General features: G+C 39.0%; 1 protein-coding gene across 1 annotated transcript in view; it reads right to left on the minus strand.

The window, feature by feature from the left end:
- Window positions 1-244: 244 nt before the first annotated feature.
- Window positions 245-19882, minus strand: part of OTOGL (otogelin like) — an 80944-nt gene continuing 61306 nt past the window's right edge. The window contains exons 42-58 of the mRNA XM_081212206.1: window positions 19122-19336; window positions 18436-18577; window positions 18145-18330; window positions 17197-17409; window positions 15620-15724; window positions 15299-15406; window positions 14080-14181; window positions 13791-13895; window positions 13660-13700; window positions 11791-11854; window positions 10901-11079; window positions 9168-9272; window positions 7338-7457; window positions 6500-6545; window positions 3990-4061; window positions 2753-2832; window positions 245-961 (exon numbers count right to left, since the gene is read on the minus strand). Of these exons, the coding sequence (XP_081068332.1) occupies window positions 761-961; window positions 2753-2832; window positions 3990-4061; window positions 6500-6545; window positions 7338-7457; window positions 9168-9272; window positions 10901-11079; window positions 11791-11854; window positions 13660-13700; window positions 13791-13895; window positions 14080-14181; window positions 15299-15406; window positions 15620-15724; window positions 17197-17409; window positions 18145-18330; window positions 18436-18577; window positions 19122-19336 (2084 nt within the window). The 3' untranslated portion in view covers window positions 245-760. The remainder of the gene's footprint in view (window positions 962-2752; window positions 2833-3989; window positions 4062-6499; window positions 6546-7337; window positions 7458-9167; window positions 9273-10900; window positions 11080-11790; window positions 11855-13659; window positions 13701-13790; window positions 13896-14079; window positions 14182-15298; window positions 15407-15619; window positions 15725-17196; window positions 17410-18144; window positions 18331-18435; window positions 18578-19121; window positions 19337-19882) is intronic.

Raw genomic sequence — 19882 nt, forward strand, 5'->3', positions numbered from 1 at the left:
AGAACAATCACATATATTTTTAACAAAAAGTTATCAAATATTTTCATCAAAATAGTAATATAATATCTTTAAATTGTTTAAATAATAATAGCAGTCCTCCCAAAGTAAAGGTGCGTTTTCTTCTTTAACAGAAGTATACATATATTTTGTATCACCTTTTAATCCAAGGGACATATCACAAACACCTGTAGCTCTTTTTTAAACCCCGTAAATATCAAATCATGTCAGCAGTTAGTAGTTTTCAGATACACTTTAACAGTAGCCACAAGCTTCTGGGGATGTTCAAAAGGAACACAAAAAATGTAAAGTGTGCTGGAAGATAGAAAACAAACAGAAAGACACAACTGAAACAAGGAATACCAGTTTGCCAGTAATTTATTGCAAACATTTTACTGGAGTGTAACGTTTACAATAATTGTAAGTATAAATGAGTGATACCAATAGACATGCTAATAAGCTACAAAATGTTTCCAGTTATCATTAGGGACGTGTATTTGATTAACATTGTTTATCATGAACTGATTAATTCACACATCTAAATGAAGTTAAGTCGATGACTAAAATGAACTAATTCTTTCATATATGTTAACATGTACAATTTTGCTGTAGCATTAAAACACTGAATACTATCAATTTCAAAATATTTATGAAACATGGAAAATATGTATATATATTAATAAGATATTTATTAAATCTGAATACAATAATAAACATACAATAGCCTGTTGGGTTATGGTCTTCCGTAAGATTCCAGACAATCTTAATTCCACTGGCATGAACAGTCTGTGGGCTCCTGGATGACATACAAGATTTCAGTGCCATTTCCTGAGCAGTAGAGTGGCACGGTGAGATTCTGCACTCCGTTTTCACGACAGCATTTACAGAATCTTAAATGGCTATTAATGTTGATATTAAAAATTGTGGCAGACGGACATTTTCCTTCACAAGAAGCCACATTAATCTGTTAAGAGAGACAGAAAGAAGCAAGAAATCGCCCGTTACTTGATGCTTTGGGGTGAGGAGGAAGGAAGCAATTTATTTTTCTTTTATTTTATTTTTTGTGAATGTCCATTTTGTGCACACCTCATCTAATGACTTCACAGGGCTGCTTCCCAAAAAGAGAACATTATCTGTAGGTAACTAGTTAGCCCTGGTTGCTACAGGCTGTTTTCAGAGCTGAATGGGGAAGTTACGCTCCCCACTTCTCACTTCACAGGAAAGATAGAATCACAGAATTGTAGAGTTGGAATAGCTCCCTCAACTAAAGCATAAGAGGCTCAGAGTCCAACTCCTTACAAATACACATGTGCCCTCAAGCAAACATCTGTTTTGCCTCCAATCTAAGGTAAACACAAATGAGAGAGAAAGAGAAGGTGATTTGTGCCCAGCAGGTCTCTGCTCAGCAACCTGACAGGGTATTGTCTCCATTCACCTCCCAGAACATTTATCTAAAGCATTTGTTCAAGCCAAACATGGAGATGCATCCATTCCCAGGAGATGCGGAAGAAAGAAGAGCTTAAAGAACTCGCCTCACATGCCAAATTTGCCATATAAATATGCACCCTGCTCCGATAGTTTCATTTATCTGTACAAATTAACTCGTGTAACTTGAAAAACGAATTCAGCCCAACCCTAACCTTTGTATTGGTTAAGCTGCAACTGCAAATGTACCTCTATAACCTCGGTATATCAACTATACTTCAAAAACATTGTAATTAATATATACATATAGAAATGAAATCCCCCCCTTAAGGGTGGGAAGATGTAATACCTCTGTTTTGTGAGACATTATAGTAAATGATTTATTGTATATACTTACATGGAAATATATTATCTTTTATCTGGTAGCTCACAAAACAGAGGTACAGCGGTGCCTCGCAAGACGAAAAGAATTCGTTCCGCGAGTCTTTTCGTCTTGCGATGTTTTTCGTCTTGCGAAGCACGGTCCGTCGCAACTGCGCCTCTTCAAGCGGCTTTTAAAAAAAGCGCAAGACATTTTCGTCTTGCGAAGCAAGCCCATAGGGAAATTCATCTAGCGAAGCAATGCAAAACCGAAAAACCCTTTCATCTAGCGAGTTTTTCGTCTTGCGAGGCATTTGTCTTGCGGGGCACCACTGTATTATATCTTGATCTCTTAAAGAGATTTTATTCTGTATGACATCAAAGGCATACATGTTGTGAGAAGACAAAGGGGGGTGTTTGTTTTTAAACCACATTATGTGCATCTGTTATATATTGGCAAACTTCATTTAGAGTAGGAGGACATTTAATGATAGACGTCAGTGCTTTTGCCTGGTGTCAGCAATTACGTTGTGTACAGTTTATCTGAACAGAAGAGCTCAGCATTTCTCTCTGGGAAGAGGCAATTAAACTGTAAATACATGTATGAGTAGGAGGACATTGCCAGGGTGAGATATTTCCCAGATGTTAGGGCAGTTGTGGGTCCTATTTAGGTCTGTAGGTGTGGGTGTGTCTTTATTTTGCACACTACCCTTGAGTGTTTTAATGGTTGGCTTGTTTTATTACCCACACTGACTGGAAGGAAGTACCCTTTCTTTCTTTCTTTCTTTCTTTTTTTTTATTATTATTATTATTATTATTATTATTATTATTATTATTATTATTATTATACCACCCTATACCTGGAGGTCTCAGGGCAGTTCACAGAATAAAATCAAAATATAAAACCACAAAATACATATTCAAAATTAAAACAACAACCCAATACCCCCTTTAAGGCACATGTACTTACAGGGCTCCGACTTATGCAGTCATGTTTCCTTATAGTTGTTCTGACGGTCACTTTTTGGCAAATCTTTTCATCCCGTTTGCCTAATGGAAAATAAAATAACCTGCCATTTACTCATATATACTTGCTAAACCAGGAATATAATTTTCAAAATAACATTCATTAGGCCATGATTCAAAGAGGCCTTTAGGTTTGTGTTGGTGCTTTTGGACGTGCTCCAGAGCAGTTCATCCTTCCCACCAACCTGCCATCCTTAGGCTTAGATATCAGTCCAGAAGTTCTGGGAGCCTCTCATTAGGTGATTCTAGGACTGGTTTCAAAAGTGAGAACTGAGGAGCCATATTGCATTTCTAAAATCTATCTCATGGTTCTATGGGCAATGGCCTTTTAATGAGCATTTGTTAAGGGTTAACTTAAGAGTAAGTTCTTCAGTATTAGTCTGTGATGCAGGAACATTCCTGATAGAATCCGTTTTGTGTGGAAGAGATGAAGCATGATATATGTCACAAATTGTTCCAAATAGGTTTTGAATCCATTGTTAACACCCCCATGTTCACTGCATATGTTGAGAGGATTCAAGGATAAAAATGTGGCTGCCATTTAGTATTTGATGCTCAAGCTAATGAAAATTGAAAATTGAATGAGCATTACAAAAATCAAGAAAGAAAAGCCAGACTGCACCAGATGCAGTCAATCTAACTTACTGAAGGTCTGGTTCACAGAAATCTTCTCAGCTAAATCTACACAGGAGTGCCAATACTATCATGGAGCTTCCATCAGCCATCGGAATTGAAGCATTATTTCAATGTTAAAAGACAGTTCTATGATATTCCTCCTTTTGTGAACAGAGCTAGGCCAATAGATGCATGTGTCTATATCACAATTGCTCCCGCATCCACCACCTCACAACACAAACTCACAATACAAATAAGAGCAACATCTTTCCCTCAGTCACCACTTAATTGCTTCCTAGCACAGCACTGTGACAGCCATCACTGCAAGGTGGCTCTTTAGTTAGGAAAGAAAAAGCCTCAGCAATTTTCTCTTTTTAAAAAAATATGGCCCAAATATTCTGATTCTGCAAAGCGATAAGCAATGAACTAAGTAAGGTGTGTAATGTCATCTAATAAATACTGGAAACACTGAGTCACAGAAGCATATCAACAACATCTCTATAAAGAATATTAACATTTTAACAATTTTTAAAGGAAAGAAAATACATTATTAAAAATAGTAATACCTGGTTCACAATTAATACTATCAGTAGAGACTACGGGGCTAATGGCAAAGGGTAATACACCCCGTCCAGAACCTGGCAGAATTATTGGGAACATAAGTTTTTTTGTAATATAAAAACATATTTTTACAAGAATAACATTGTATTAATTCTTACACTGCCAATTGTAATTTCTCTTTTTTTTCTTTTTGAAAAATAGGAAAAAAGTCTTCCTATTTTTCTCAATTATTGACAACCTGTGCTTTAAGACTTGCCTGGGTAACAAAACTACAATGTTCACACAAGAGATTTAAAAATAATTATTCTAGGGGGCATCTTATGACTCTGGCAAGGTAAGAATTAAATATATGAACTCACTTAGCATGCATTTAATCATTCTCCTGTTAAAATGAAGATTATTGGTTCCCGTTAAAACCCAAGGAGCCGCAAGCTATACTTGGAGCTGACTTTTAAACTGCTTTACCAAAGAAAGCACATGCTTTTAGTTTTTTTATATATATAAACATTCTCTATTAGCATGTAAAATAGCATTTAATTTTGTTGCATTTTTTTGTTCTTAGAAGCCATTTCAGCCAATGGTTCTGAAGTATAACAATGCCTTTCCTAAGACTATGGAATTCTGCAAAAGCTACAGAGTTTTCATAATACCCTGAAGATACATTGAGCCATGTACACTGAACTCGTCTGCTTCATATAGTGAATGGAGAAGGAGAAAGATGTGGCTTCATCAAGAGCTTAATCAGTGTTGGTTATCTACATAGCAGAATAATTCTCCTTAATATTTTTCCTAATGTCTGTCACTCAAAATATTCGCTCACCTGGAACTCCAGGTGGGCGGCCATTGCCACATGGTGCGACTGAGGAAGCCACTATCTTCCGACACGGCTAGGGGAGGTGATGGTCACCTGGCACTGCCCACCTCCAACCATGTCGGGCTCCTAGGTAAAGGTGGGCAATGCCCACTTAGCCAATCATAGGGGCTGCGATCAGTCCATGCCTAGCTTATTTAAGGGGGTGGCCAGGTGCTGACTGTTTGTGTCTCTCACTCAAAACAGTGATCTCTTTAGCCAAAGCCATATCTAGGGCTTTAGTCATTATATATGCAGGGCCCATACCAGATGCCCTGAACACGTGTATGCAGATACATGCCTTCAGGCACTATTATGTTTTCAAATGAAAAGAGGTGTGAGTGTGGCCTATATGCAAAGGAAATTTTTTTGGGGGGGAGCCTCCAGGCACAAGCAAGAAGTGCTTTCCACATCCTAAAGAAACCAAAAGGCAGCTGCATGGGACAGAAGTTCCCAAGACATTTGTTAGAGGCTGGTTTTCTAGGAGATCATCCAATGCATCTCCTGTTGGTCTGACTACATTTCAGTCTGCTTTAGTGAACTGCAGCGTGAAAGATTTCCCAAGGAATATAAAGAACAAACATCTTTCCCTTTGTAAAGATGTTAGGAACCACCAATCTGTGTAGCTTGCTTTGTATTTCTTTAGTGCTTCGCTTAGAGTTGTTTGTGATCCCCCCAATTCTGTTCTTACTAGAGCCCATGCAGGTGTTGAAAGTTTGTTCTTCCTTCTCAGTTAAAATGTCTACAATTCCTCATATTGGTACAGTTCATATTCTTCATAGTCACATTAAACATTGTTTGCTTTTGAACTATGGTTTAATGTGGTATGTGAATGAGGCCTGTGAAAAATCATATTGCACTGCTAAGTTCCCATTGGCTATCAAAGTTTTGAAATGTTTAGGTCACTGCAAAATAAGCCTAGGGGGAACTGTCAAAAGAGAACCCACTTGTACAATGTCCTTCACTATCCAGATGTGCTAATTCATGTCACAGAGACCTTTTTGATCCTGAAATTGGAATATGCCATACAATATTTTGTGCAAATGTGCATTTGCACATTACAATTTGATACATAACTTTTTACAAGGGAAACTGCCTCTTTTTAAAAAGTCTTTATGCATAATTTTGCTCACTTAAATATTTTGTTATATATGGACTTGGACTGAAGACGAAAAACATTTATTCCTATAGAACACATAACAGGAGAACCTAAAACCACTATCACGCTAAGTTATAAATCAATTCTCTATTTTTTAAAAACTTTTATTTCAAACATGTGTGCATGAATTGTTCTGGAACAATCTAGGCAAATATCTATATCTATCTATCTATATATGTATATACAGTATAACCTCATTTATTAAAAATATAAAGTAGCTTTCAGTTTCACCCATTGCTATATTTGGTGAGATTTGGTTATACTCCAGAAGAAAAAAAGTTTAACCAAAAAAACACACAACCAAAATCACCATGTGAGCAGCCATATAAAGCAAGGCTTGTCAATGACATTTGTTAAGACTACACATACATTACATGATTTGGGATGGCATGCTTTTTTATTTCCACATGTCCCACTTAAAAGGAGTGAAAAACACACACAGCTATCCAAAACCGAAGCCAAACTAGCATACAACTAGCACTGAATGCAGCTTTTGTTCCACTTACACGTCCTGCAGCAGCCATCATTATATGTCTCTATAGTGCCTCCATTCTGGGAAAATAAAAAGAATATTTCAAAACAGACTGTGCCCAAAGGAACATCTTGATAAGTCTGAATGACTCTTGTAAACCAGGGATAACTAATCTTTGATAGGGTTGTCATATTTCAAAAAGTTTTTGAGCTATTTTTTTAATATGAAATTTGCCACAAAATCTATACTTCCGACATGGGTTGCCATACAGCTGGGTTTCCCCGGACATTTTTTCCAATTTTTGGAAATTCCGCCTGGACGCAATTTTTGGCGGGCAAATCCCAGCTATGTCTGGGAAATTCTGGAAGTATGGCAGCTCTACCTTTGGCACTCCAGTATAAATTTCATGTTAAGAATCCTTAACATGCAATCCTTATCACATTCATCTTGGAGTAAGTCCCAATTAACGCAATTGGGTTTTCTTCTGAGCAGACACAGTGCAAGTCACAAAATCTGAAGACCGTGAGCCTTTGCATTAGCCACGTTTATTCTAATCCACTGATTAGAATCAGTTCTGATGTATTCATTTCAATGAAAGAAGCAGATCCACAAGCATTCACGCAGAACCGCCCACATTTGCACCAGAAAGTTCATGGACTCCAGATGATGACATTTTCATTTATGTAAATAAGACTTTATGTAAGTAAGATATTATTTGCCGTCTGGCATGATTCAGAAAAAAAAGATTAATGAAAACACTGAAATGTAGACATTTTCTCTATATTAAACAATTACAAGTGGATTGCATGCTCGAGAAAAATGTTATTTCATATATTTCCTCATTTGTATACAATATGTATAGGATTACAAACCTTTGTGCACTCAGTCTCATTAAAGGGTGGGCAAACCACACTGGAGCCAAGCACTATTGCACCACCAGCAGTCTTTGTGCATTCATATTTAGTGCAGTTTGAGTCCCATGTGCTTCCTTCCTATAAAGTAAGAGATCAAAGGTTATTCTTCTGGAGAAAAGAACTGATTAAAAGACTACAGGAACATTTACTTGACATTAGGGTTTAATGGCTACGGAACTGACCACAAAGACTCTCCTCCCTGCAAGAGAGGGGTCGGGGCCCTCGATCCACAATCAATGTTTTCTGAGAAAAACCATATTAACCATCTTCACTGCAATAACAACACTTTCCTGTTTCTCAAAGGCCACAGTTTCCAAGAGGGGTAGCTCCTGTTAGCACTCACCATTGTTTGTTGCCTTCACACCACTTGGGGATTCCCAGGCACAGAATAGAGCAGGCATAGGCAAACACTGGCCCTCCAGATGTTTGGGACTACAATTCTCATCATCCCTAACCACTGGTCCTGTTAGCTAGGGATGATGGGAACTGTAGTCTCAAACAGTGTAGCCAGAGTTTGCCTATGCCTGGAATAGAGCCATAACTAAGCTTATAAAGCCCTGCCTTGAGAGTGCATATATAACAACTTACCAGAACTCTTGCTTCTTACCTTGCTATGAGGCAGGCATAGAGGCTGCTTTAACCGTGATTTGCTCAGTTCCAGTGCAATACAGTGGTACCTTGGTTCTCGAACAGAATGTGTTCTGGGAGTCCATTCAACTCCCGGAACTATTCGAAAACCAAGGCACAGCTTCCGATTGGCTGCAAGAGCGTCCTGCAGCCAATTGGAAGCTGCAGAAGCTGTGCCGGATGTTCGGCTTCCAAAAATCGTTCGAAAACCGGAACACTCACTTCTGGGTTTAGATCGTTCCGGAGTTGATTTGTTTGGGAGCTAAGGCATTTGAGATCCAAGGTATGACCGTACTCATTCACAGTTAAGATGCAACATAGTTTGCACATCCACTTCAAACTAAGACATCATGCTGTGGTTTGCGTCCAATATTTTTAATTGTTGGCTCAGTTAAGATGTAACAGGGTCGATCCACTCCCTCCTTGCCCTGCCCCTCTGTTTGTATACATGGCATGTTAATTTCCTGTGACATCTAAATGGGGAAACTCAGGTTTAAACTGACTTACAAAGCAGAATGTGCAACTGAGAGGAGATAGCTTCTTTCTTTCTCTTACAGGTTTGTTTGGGTTTTTTGGTCAGATGTTTTAATTGTTTGTAGCTATGGCCATAACAATGTAACTCACACAAACAACCAAGGCAAATGCAGTAAGTTAAAAGTCCATTTTTTGTTGAAAATACAGGTTGCCTGAAAGCATCCAGGGTTTATGCTGTTTTTTACCTCGTGTGAAGTAAGAAGGGAGGCGGTGTTGTTGGATGAAAAACCCCATAAAGATCTGGACCATAATTTTAGAACAACAATTTGGTACCAAGAGGTCTGAAAGAGCTGCTGCTATTGAATTGTTGTGTTCAGGTCCTACACATTAGATTTTCAATTATTTACAGTATAGTGTTTTGGATCAAATGTGCCTAGACATCACCTGACTTACTCAAGAGTTTGTGCAGGTGGCAGCCCTAACTATTTTCTGGCTTGTGATGATGCCCACATGGACACAATGCACCAAATATTCAAGGTGGCTTCCAACCAAAGAAAGTTTGAATGAAGAGTAGGAATATGTGGAACAACTTCTATAGAATTTAATAATTTTTATAAATTAAAGACAACATAGTCTGAATTCTGATAATATAGTCTATTTTTTTTTCAGCTTTTCCAGAGGACTTACTTCATAAATGACTGAGGTTCCGTTGCCAGAATAGAAAATACAGGACACATTTATGCAGGAACCACAACAAGCGTGTTGACTAGGAGATGGGACATATACTTGGTGCTGTTAAAAAGATATATATTTTGTGTTTAAAAAGGATAATATTAAAAGCATTATTTTCAAATACATACTAATAACTACAACCATGTCATGGATTTAATGTGTTATGATAGCAAAATATTGATATTATGGTTTTCTGTGTGTTTCTTTGTTCCCATGTCATTGCTGTGAACAGGTTGCCACCTTGTAACTACTGCCACCAGCCCTTAGACCAAATGAGAGGAAAAGCTTTCTCATGAAATTTACACACTAAATCTGATTTTGCTTTCCTACCCACAGTCCAGGAGGCCTCTGCCTAAGATAAGTAAATAAGGAGAGAGGTGCAGAAAGGATGCCACTGTTCCAAGAAAAAGGATTTCTTCCAGTGGTCTCATCGTGCAGGCCTAAAACTATCCTGCTCAATGGCAAGTGAAAAAGGACCCCTGGGTGGTTAAGTCCAGTCAAGGGCAACTATGGGGTGCAGCACTCATCTTGCTTTCAGACTGAGAGAGCAGGCATTTGTCCACAGACAGCTTTCCAGGTCATGTGGCCAGCATGACTAAACCGCTTCTGGCACAACAGAACACCATGGCGGAAATCAGAGCGCACAGAAATGCTGTTTACCTTCCCACCACAACTTGCACTGATGTGCTTTCAAACTGCTAGATTGGCAGGAGCTGGGAGAGAGCAACGGGAGCTCACACCATTATGAGGATTCAAACCGCCAACCTTCTGATCGGCAAGCCCAAGAGGCTCAGTGGTTTAGACTACAGCACCTGACAAAAAGGCAAAGTTGACCTGTGCAATATCCAGGGACATAGGAAGAGGGGTACGGGGGTGCGGTCCACCCCCGGTGTCATCCTTGGGGGGGATGACAAAATGGCACACCATGGGGGTCAGCACTTACTGCGGGGCCTGGCCCGCAGTGCACCCAAGCCATGCGTCTCTCCTGGGAGTGATGCGGTGGCTTGAGGCCCCTTGCTGCCCAAAACGACACCATGGGGCTTGCATCCACCAGGTGGACTCCATGGGCAGCTTGCCTTGCTGTGCCGCCCCCCTGGGAGGATTGCCGCAGCGCCCCCATGCGCAGATCATCGCGGTACCCTGTGGGCAGATCACCCCACTCCCGCTGCTCTGGGTGCCAGAGCAGCTAACTACGCCCCTGGCAATATCTCACCAAAGGAACAAAGGAAGCTGTGCTGAATGCAGTCAGAGCATTGGTCCATCTAGCAGTGGCTCTCTTCAGACAAGTCTTTCCCAGTCACTGTACTGGACCCAAATATTTCATTTCACTAAGTGGAGGAGTTTCCATCAGAGGAATGGAAGCATTGAATCCAACTCATTAGTTTAGGCTTCCTCAAACTCGGCCCTCCAGATGTTTTGAGACTACAATTCCCATCATCCCTGACCATTGGTCCTGCTAGTTAGCGATCATGGGAGTTGTAGGCCAAAAACATTTGGAGGGCCGAGTTTGAGGAAGCCTGCATTAGTTCAAAGTTTTTCAAGCAATAACGAATATATTGTTGAAGCAAAACTTAGAACATCTGTACATGATTCTGACTACAATTTTTTGGAGTAAATTTAAAGAACATCTACATCCTTATAGATTATATTCACAAATGACTTCACCCTCACATTTTAGCAATACTTACAGCTTCACATTTTTGGGAACAGTTAACTACGATCAGATCCATGGCATGAAATCCTGTGCTAGGGTCTTTTTCCTGTGAACATCTTGCTATGTAACAATGATCTTCATCCAAATATTGAATCATGGACTGACCAGGGCTCAATATGGTGACTTCTTGGAATACACAGACATTATCCTTTTCTAATATAAAAAATGAAATAGTTGTGTTAAAAATGTTGAATGTACAAGAAGTGATAAACCTGTAGAAATCTTCTACCTTTAAGAAGCATTGGAGCCTCTATCTGACACAGAAAATTTATGTATTTCTATATGTGCACACACAACAAAAAAAACCCCCACATAATCCTGGTATTCTATCAAGTCTATCATTGCTAAATCCCCTGGAATGTTTGTAGTTATGAGGGAAATAAATTCAGATCACGATTTTACTTAAAAATTCAGAATGTCTCTGCTTTCAGTAAAAGATAGGCCTTCAATGATTATCCAATTATGCTTTTCACACTATAAAGAAGTAGCTTTGTATCTAATTTTAATTAAGTTTATATCAATTAATTAAATTTATATTTTATTTTTTGGTTCAAAGTCAGATATAAAAAGAACAGGATTTATCTTGACATATCAACAATGTATGATGTACCGTAATAGCCTTGAGAAACATGGCTGATATAAAGCTAGAGAGTATGAAATATTTCTATTCCATCAGGTAGCCCCTTTCTCGATTTAACTGCATTTGAATGCAATTCTTTAATTGCATGCCAAGAATTCAGTAAGAATTTTAAGATTAGAAGATTTATGGGGTTTGCTGCCAAACATATGTATGTATCTATTAAAAACAGATATTGACAATATTGGATCTTGATAATATTGTGTATACACACACACACAACATACCACAGGTGTACTGCGAGCAGCCACACGTGCTAGAAACGTTGCCATCTATTCTCTGAACTTCTCCCTGTGATATGAAAAATGATGTTGCTGTGTCATGTGTGTCCAAATATATGCACATGCATTTTCATCTATGAGACTGAGAAAACTAGCTTCTGATAAACAAACTTGCACAGTTACATGCGCAAGTTAACAAAAGCAAGAGGAAACCAAGCAGAAGAGGGCAAAGTACTTGCAGGCTGCTGCTCTTTCCTCTCACTGCTTATATACTCAGAGAAGGCAGGTGAAAAGTGACTTTTTAAGAATGTTGCAGGTTTCCCTGAGATGGAGCAGGCCTTGGCAAATGCTCAGCAATGCCCTCCCTGCTCCCTCATCACAGCCCCATAGACCCTTTTTTAAAAAAACACTACAGAATATACAGTGGTACCTCAGGTTACGAACTGTCCTGCTTCCGAACACTTCAGGTTATGAACTCCACAAACCTGGAAGTAGGTGTTCCGGGTTGTGAACTTGGCCCCAGGATATGAACACAATCTGCTTCCGAGGCTGTGGGAGTCCTATGTAGGGAATGTGCACCTCGGGTTAAGAACGTTTCTGGTTAAGAATGGACTTCCAGGAGGAATTAAGCTGGTAACCTGAGGTACCACTCTATATTTTTAATCAGGTCACTTCTTTGCTTTCCTCATACCGTCATGGTTTTAGAATTAATGGCAATATTAGGCACACAATAAAGCATCTACCACATTGAACTATGCACCACACTCTTTATATTATTTAGGAAGGGTATAACAGACAAATCAACGTTTTATCACACTGTGATAGATAGGGATTTTCAATTAGACATTTTCCAGGTCACGGGAAATATTTGTTTAAGCAAAGCTAGAAAAATGGAAGGAAAGCGGTTTGTTTGAAAGCTCACATATTACAAAAGTCGACATAATTTAAAGTGTATATACGTTTCAGAACAAGTCTACATTCTTGCAGATAATAAAGAAGCTCGTACATTTCAGTGTGTGTTGGCAAACTGAAACAGGATAATATTTAAAATCATAGGGCGATATCCAACTAAGTCATACACAGACTTAGGCACAATCTTATCCTTCACATATCTTATATAGTTTCTGCATACCTATGACTGATGATGGCAGAATAGATATAGAACATGTGTTAGAACAGAATATGATAGTAGAACAGACTAAAAAAAAAATGCCTCAAAGTAAGAATCTTCAAATTTTTAATTTTATTTATTTAATTTTTCCCATCCCATCTATTTCTCCAAAGAGACTCAAGGTGGCTAACAAACCAGAATAAAAACAGCAAAACAAACATACCCCTTCCCCAAATACCAACTATGTATTCATAATAATACATTAATATCCATCGACCTTTGCTTATTTATAAAGGCAGTGACTCGGAACAAATAATTAACACTTCATGGCTTAAGTCAGGGGTGTCAAACTCAAATTCATCGGGGGCCGCGCCGCCGCTAGATGGCAGACGTTCTCTGGCTTGCAGGCTGCCGCGCATGCGCTGAAGAGGCGGCTTTCTTGTGTAAAAAAAAAAAAGTGAGAATAAAAGGTGAAGGCTGGCGGCTGGCGGTGACTACACGGGCCACATGACGAGGTCTGGCGGGCCGGATTCGGCCCGCGGGCCTTGTGTTTGACACCCGTGGCTTAAGTGTTGCTGTTGTTTTTAAAAAAAATATTAGTCAGATTAATGAGAAATAGCAGTGCTTGAAATATGTGTGACCATGTTTAGCTTTATGGAGGAAGCTAAAGAGTTGATATCATCCTTGAGATATTGCTGTTCTCCACTAAAAAGCTGAAACGTTATATATGTTACTAAACTGCCTCCAAGACAAACATGTCTTACCACTTTACAAGATGGGATAGTAGCACTTTCACAGTCACATTCTGAGGAGAGAAGGACAGAGAGAGAAGGATCAGTCAGTGGTCCTACGTTGCTTATTCAAATAATTATTGATAAAAATAAAACGCAGATACCACAATTCCAGTCTGGACAGCACTGTCCAGTTATTCTCTTCTTCACCAGCTTCATTTCAGCAGAACAGTTCAGAAGAGGTAAGTGACAGTGATTCTCATCACAGACTGCAGGAAGAGAAGTGACGTAATTAAAAAGAAAAAGAAAAAAAGATTAGCATTAGTAAAACATCAACAAATAAAGAGTTGCCAGGTCCCACACTGATACCACTGCCTGGTAACTGCAGTAGTAATTGAATGGTAATAGAAGCAGTCATATTAACCCAAGATATATTAACAAAGCAGACCTTACCACAGTGGTAACGAGGGCAACAATAATGTGTGGAGCTAAGATCTACAGTGAGAATTTCCCCTTCATTGCATAACGGAATAGGTTCAATGCAGGATTCACAAACTGCAGGAGAAAATAAATCAAACATCCAGTTAAAACATATATATAGGTTAAAACTTATACAGCTGTGGTATTGTAGAGATCTAATGTTAACTTGATACTGAGGCGAACCATAGCATTGGGTCACTCTTCATTTTGTTAGATTTCACCAAATCTATATTTAATTCCTAGATGCCGTCAATGTACAGCTGAGAGAAATCAGATGAATTTTGCAGGTACCTCAAATCTACACTGACATACAAATGTATAAAACAACTTTTATAAATTTATTTTATTTAGATTTGTGTTCCTCTTTTTCCTGAAGTTTCTTTTTCAGCTGAAACACTTTGGAATACATAACTATCTCAAAAATGGCATAGCCTTGAAAAGTCTCAGCTGAAGCCTAGATGCCTTCAGCTAAGTTCTCATCTCCCGCTATCTGAAGTACTATATTAGAGCAAATTCAGTTACTCCATATATAAATAAAATTACTCTGAGAATCAAATCCAAATAATTCTATGCAGTTATGCAGTTGTACAAAGTTGCTCCAAATTAGCTTCTTTTTAGAGCTAATTCATACAATGCTTTTTTAAAATTTGAGGACAATAGTACTGTGAATGGTGTGTGCACATTTAAATAGGCTTCCCTAAATTAAACTTAGGATCCAATCACTCTCTAATAATGCATTTTTTGTGCCTTGAGGAGAAAATCAGCCATTAAAATTGACTGCACTTACATCTTACTTTTAAAAACAGGCAACTTATATAACTAAATTGAAAAACCAAACTCTATATTTGCAGGAAAGAACACCTAAAATAATAAAGGAACTGCCAAAACCATTTAAGTAAGTAACAGTTGCTGTGTTTGGGGCTCTTCAGCTTAAGAAAAAGGCGAATAAGGGAGGACATGATACAGACACACAAATTCTGCATTGTAACACTGTGGAGAAGTTGATAGGGTGACATCTTCCTCCCTTTCTCATAATATCCTGAATCTTCTGATGACACAAAATGGTGGGAAGACAATGCTGGATTAGATAAGCCATTGACCTGATCTAGCAGGGCTCTTACGTTTTCAGTTGTAGATATTCTGGAATCCCCTGCTTACTCATGGATTTACCAGCATGGGAAAGCTTCCTTACCACACAAATAAGAAAAACAGCAAGGATCCTCCTGTTTTGCCTCAACAAGAAATTGGTCTTCTCTGCATTCTGGACGGGAAGCATTGGGGCATGCTGATGGATCACATTCTGAATTAAAAAACAACACAAAACAGTTTCTCTAGTAAAAGCTTGTTATTTTTAAATCCTCAGAAGAGCTACACATACATACTGTAGATGACCAATCTCTTGAGATAATTTTTCAGTCTGACCACATGTATGCCAACTTGTGTTCCAAGATGAAAGAAAAGCAGGATATACATACAATAAAATAAAAATAAATGAACATTAATTATCACTTACCACATCGGTACTGAGGACAGCATGACAAAGGATCGTATACCACTACCAACTTCTCAACACTTCTGCAAGTTGGAGTAAGAGGATCACATAGAGTCATGTTGCATTCTGAATATAAAAATAAAAAGACTGGCCCATTCAGTATAGTGCTATCAAACGTTAACATGTCTCATGAAGATGACATCTATTCATAACTTCAAGGCTATTTATTAAATCTACTATTTACCAGAAGATGCAAATACTGAAGCAACTTTTCACTTCCTACAAGGAAGTATGTTCCAAATAAAAAAAAATGATCCTACAATTAGTCATGCTTAATATTATAATACCTTGGTTTATTATTTACTAGGATATGGGTCAATTGTTTTAAATACAGAAGAGTTTTTTCTCAAAGGCAGGATAGAAAAAAATAATAATGTCTTATTTGCACAAAATCAAAGGTGAACAAAGTATGTCAATGTCCAAATCTGTTTTTCTTCATTTGTTGAGGAAGACTTAAGTGTCAGCAGCCAGAGATGAGTGTAGGTCAGCAATTAAAAAACACGGTGTTAGTGAAGTTAACTCTTTCTTCAAAGAAGCTAAAACAGGGCAGGCCTAGTGATCCCAGTAGGTCTTGCCCTGAAGAGGCAGCTGCAAGGACTGAAGGTTCCACTGTTCTCCAAGACTCCTCCAGTGTGTTTCCGAAGCTGTCGCAGAGTGTGTCTGCACACAACCAATCTCTGCTCTGCTCTTTTCATTTCTCTCTGTGTTCTGGGAGACCAGGAAGAAGGGGAGCTGGTCACAGCAGCAGGAGGAGACCCCCTGGATTCTTCAGCAGACTCTCTCATCTCTACCTCTTGCCTACCATTTTTTCCAGCCTCCACTTCAGCATCGGATTCTGCACTGCTCTCTGCCCCAGCCTCTCCCTGCTCACTAAACCCTGTTGCCTCTTCAGCTTCCAACACCTCCCCCTCCCAGTCTTCTCCCTCTAACTGCTCGTCGTTGTCCTGTCACCAGTCCTCTGGCTCTGAGCCCTCTTCCCCTGGGGGTTCCTCAGTTAGTGCCTCCCACCACCCCTCTGCATGCAGCCATGATAGTGCAGCTATATGATCATTCATAATGAAATGGAAACAGAGAAGTCAGAGTTTAAAGTGGAGAATCATGAAGATGCTAAGAAGAGTGCTATAATTTTTTTGCACTTCTGTACACATCTGAGCAAGCCTTTTGGATAGCCTAATTATGCTCCTTAATTGTGGAGTAGCATGTAAACCACAGTCCCATCTCCCACATTCCTATGACGATGTGTAACCAGATAGGTGTTTGATTCTAGAGACCCACCACCACCAGTTCCTCAACTGAATGGTGATGGGACATTTCCATCACAACTCAGAGGGGAGCCTTTTTATAGCTTATAGCAGGGATCAGAACCATATTTGATATATGTTCGTTTGTTTTTCTCTCCAAAACTTCAGCACTGGCTTCAGAACTATCCATGAGGAATTATTAATTTTCTCTAACAGTAAGCAATTTGACAAATTTTATTAGCACGCAGATCAATTCCTTTCAGCATAATAATACAGCACCTCATAAACATTACCTACCACAGACTTTCTTTGGACAGCAAGCCCCTTCCTCGATCACATTAATAATCACTTCACCCTCTCGCCGGCATATCGGAGGCACCTCTTTATTGCATTCAGGCTCTACGCCAATAATGCTCCCATTCTCCACACACATATACATGCAGCACCCTTTCTTGGAGCCATTCCAAACTTCTCCAGCTGAACGGGGATGCCCTGCATTGTCAGTACATGCTATAAATGAAAAGAGAGCATAACATCCTTCAGAAAGACAGGAAATATGAACCATATCCAATTAGAAATCAGGAAATTAGTACAAATAAAACTTCTAATTAAGGGGCTTACATTTCTTCCTGGAACATATTTGTAGACTATCATTTAAAAAACTGTGCAACTTAAAAGAATTTTTAGTTACTCAATATCTATGACCAAAATAGAATTATCTGCTTTCCTGACTAGCAACTTATGCACATCAGAGTTCATGGCTCTGCACAAATTACCCATTTACTTCACCATGGTCCAGTTAAAGGAGCTGATGTGATTTTATGAACCATTGTGAAAATGAAGACTTGCCTTACTGGGTCAATTTGAGTTCCATCTAACCCACCATACTATTTCCAGCAGCTGACAGCTAAATGACTCTTCAAGCTTACAAAACAGGCCATGAAAATTTTAAAACAAACACAGACTGCAATCCTATGGATTGTTACTCAGAAATTCACTTCTGAATCAACATGCATAGGATAAACAGTGGCAGTGATTTTGCAGCCTGTAGATGGAGCACAGTTTTTCAAGCTGCACTCATTTGGGAATAGAAAAAGCTGGAGGTATTCTGGGCTGTCTATTAATTTCAAGCTCTTTGAATAAATAAACGACAAAGATAAAAACCATGTCTCTGCCCCACCAGAAACCAAGCACGCTTGGGCCTAGTGTGGGTAAATGTGCTTACATAGCTATAGGTTTACTCACCACATTTTTCTTCTGGAATGCAGAGATCAGAGTCTGTTCTGTGAAGAATGGTTCCATTTTTACAAACACAGTCTTCTCTTAAGTAGGAACAGGGTGATTCTTCATAGAACCATTTATTTAGGCATGTTTTAGCAGCACACGGTTGCACACAAGGCTGGTACTCTTTCCCATCAGGACAACGGAGAGCTACATGTCAGACACACAGAGGGAAATCAACACTGCTGACATTTTCTTCTCCTAATTGAAGCAGCTGAGGTAGCAGGGAGAGAGAAGCAGAAGTACTATACTTACAACAGTAATCTGGTGTTCTCCACTTAATGCAGATATTATGTTTGTTGCACAGCGCTACATATGCAGAAAGAGCATCACATTCATAATTCCAAAAATATGTATTGTTGATCCACATTTTTTCGCAAAAGTCTTGGGGTGAAACCTACATTAAAATACATTATATAGTGACTGATCAATTAACACTCATTAATTGATGAATAAATTTCTTTTATCTTCACTAGGAACAAAAAACAAGAGAGAGAGAGAGAATGAATAATGTCATTTTAAATAGTAAAGACAAAAAAAGAACTCTCAAATTCACAGTTGTTCAATACCTTCATGGAGATGCACCAGAATATCAGAGATGTGTGGCAATTATTTGAGTTCTCAGATTCCTTGATGTTCAACCTGATACCTGCAGCAACTGTGAGACACTTATTCAGCCTGCAATCTCCATCTTGGAACTGTCCACTCACAATACATTAGATGAGCACTTCTCTTAGTAAGCACTGGTAAGCAATTATCTTACAAAGAAAGTTAATCCTCTTCCTCCCCTCACGATTTCTAGAACAGTGCCCTCAGGTGATGAAACCATTAAAACCATTTCATAGGTATTCAAATTTAATTTATATGCTTTATATTAGCGTGCCCTGAATTGCTTGATATGATCGTCTAGAGACAGAGCTCACTCCTTTGTATATACTTACTTTTTTGTGGCATGGGGCAAAAGCCCATCTATGTAAGAGTTCCATGCAGTATGTACAGTTATCTTCTGTACAGTTTCTTACAGGTCTCCTTGTTGTTAGATCAACGGATTTCTCAATTTCCCAACTCTTAATAAAAGCCTCAATTTCATCCACATTTGTAATTATGGTTCTATTTTGCATTTTCAGGTCATCCCCTGGATCGCCATTGCAGACACCTTAACAAATGAGCATAGAACATTTAATATGTTAGACAGTAAATTAAAAGGTTTGATTTATTCTGCAATAGGGAAAGAGCAATAGGGAAAGAGCTCAGAGCAGGCAGAAAAGCTAATCTCGATGTGTGGAATGATACAATCTAGTATAAATTTCCTTCACCATTAATGTAAATAGGCCCTGTTATGATCCAGTCATCTTCCGGTAGAGAGATACAAATAAGTCCTTTACTAACTACAGGCGACGACTATGTTGTGCAGGGGTTCTGTTCCCAACCCCAATGGACCCCGCTCCACCCTCATACCACCCCCGTTCTTCCCTCTTCCAGGTCCAAAAGGAGCCATATGTTGGCGATTGTGCATCATTTGGACCTGCCTAAAATGGTCGCCACCTGTACTCTTCTTCTATGTTAACACAATCATTGGAAGTTGCTGCTGAACAAGACACAAGCTTTACCAGCAATACCAGTATCTGGGGTGGTGAGGTGAGTGAGAGAGACAGAGAGGCAGACATCAGATCATGGATAAGACTTTTGGTTTTGGTTGGCA

The sequence above is a fragment of the Podarcis bocagei genome, assembly GCF_964188305.1.
Source record: "Podarcis bocagei genome assembly, chromosome: 10".
In the NCBI taxonomy this organism is placed as follows: domain Eukaryota; kingdom Metazoa; phylum Chordata; class Lepidosauria; order Squamata; family Lacertidae; genus Podarcis; species Podarcis bocagei.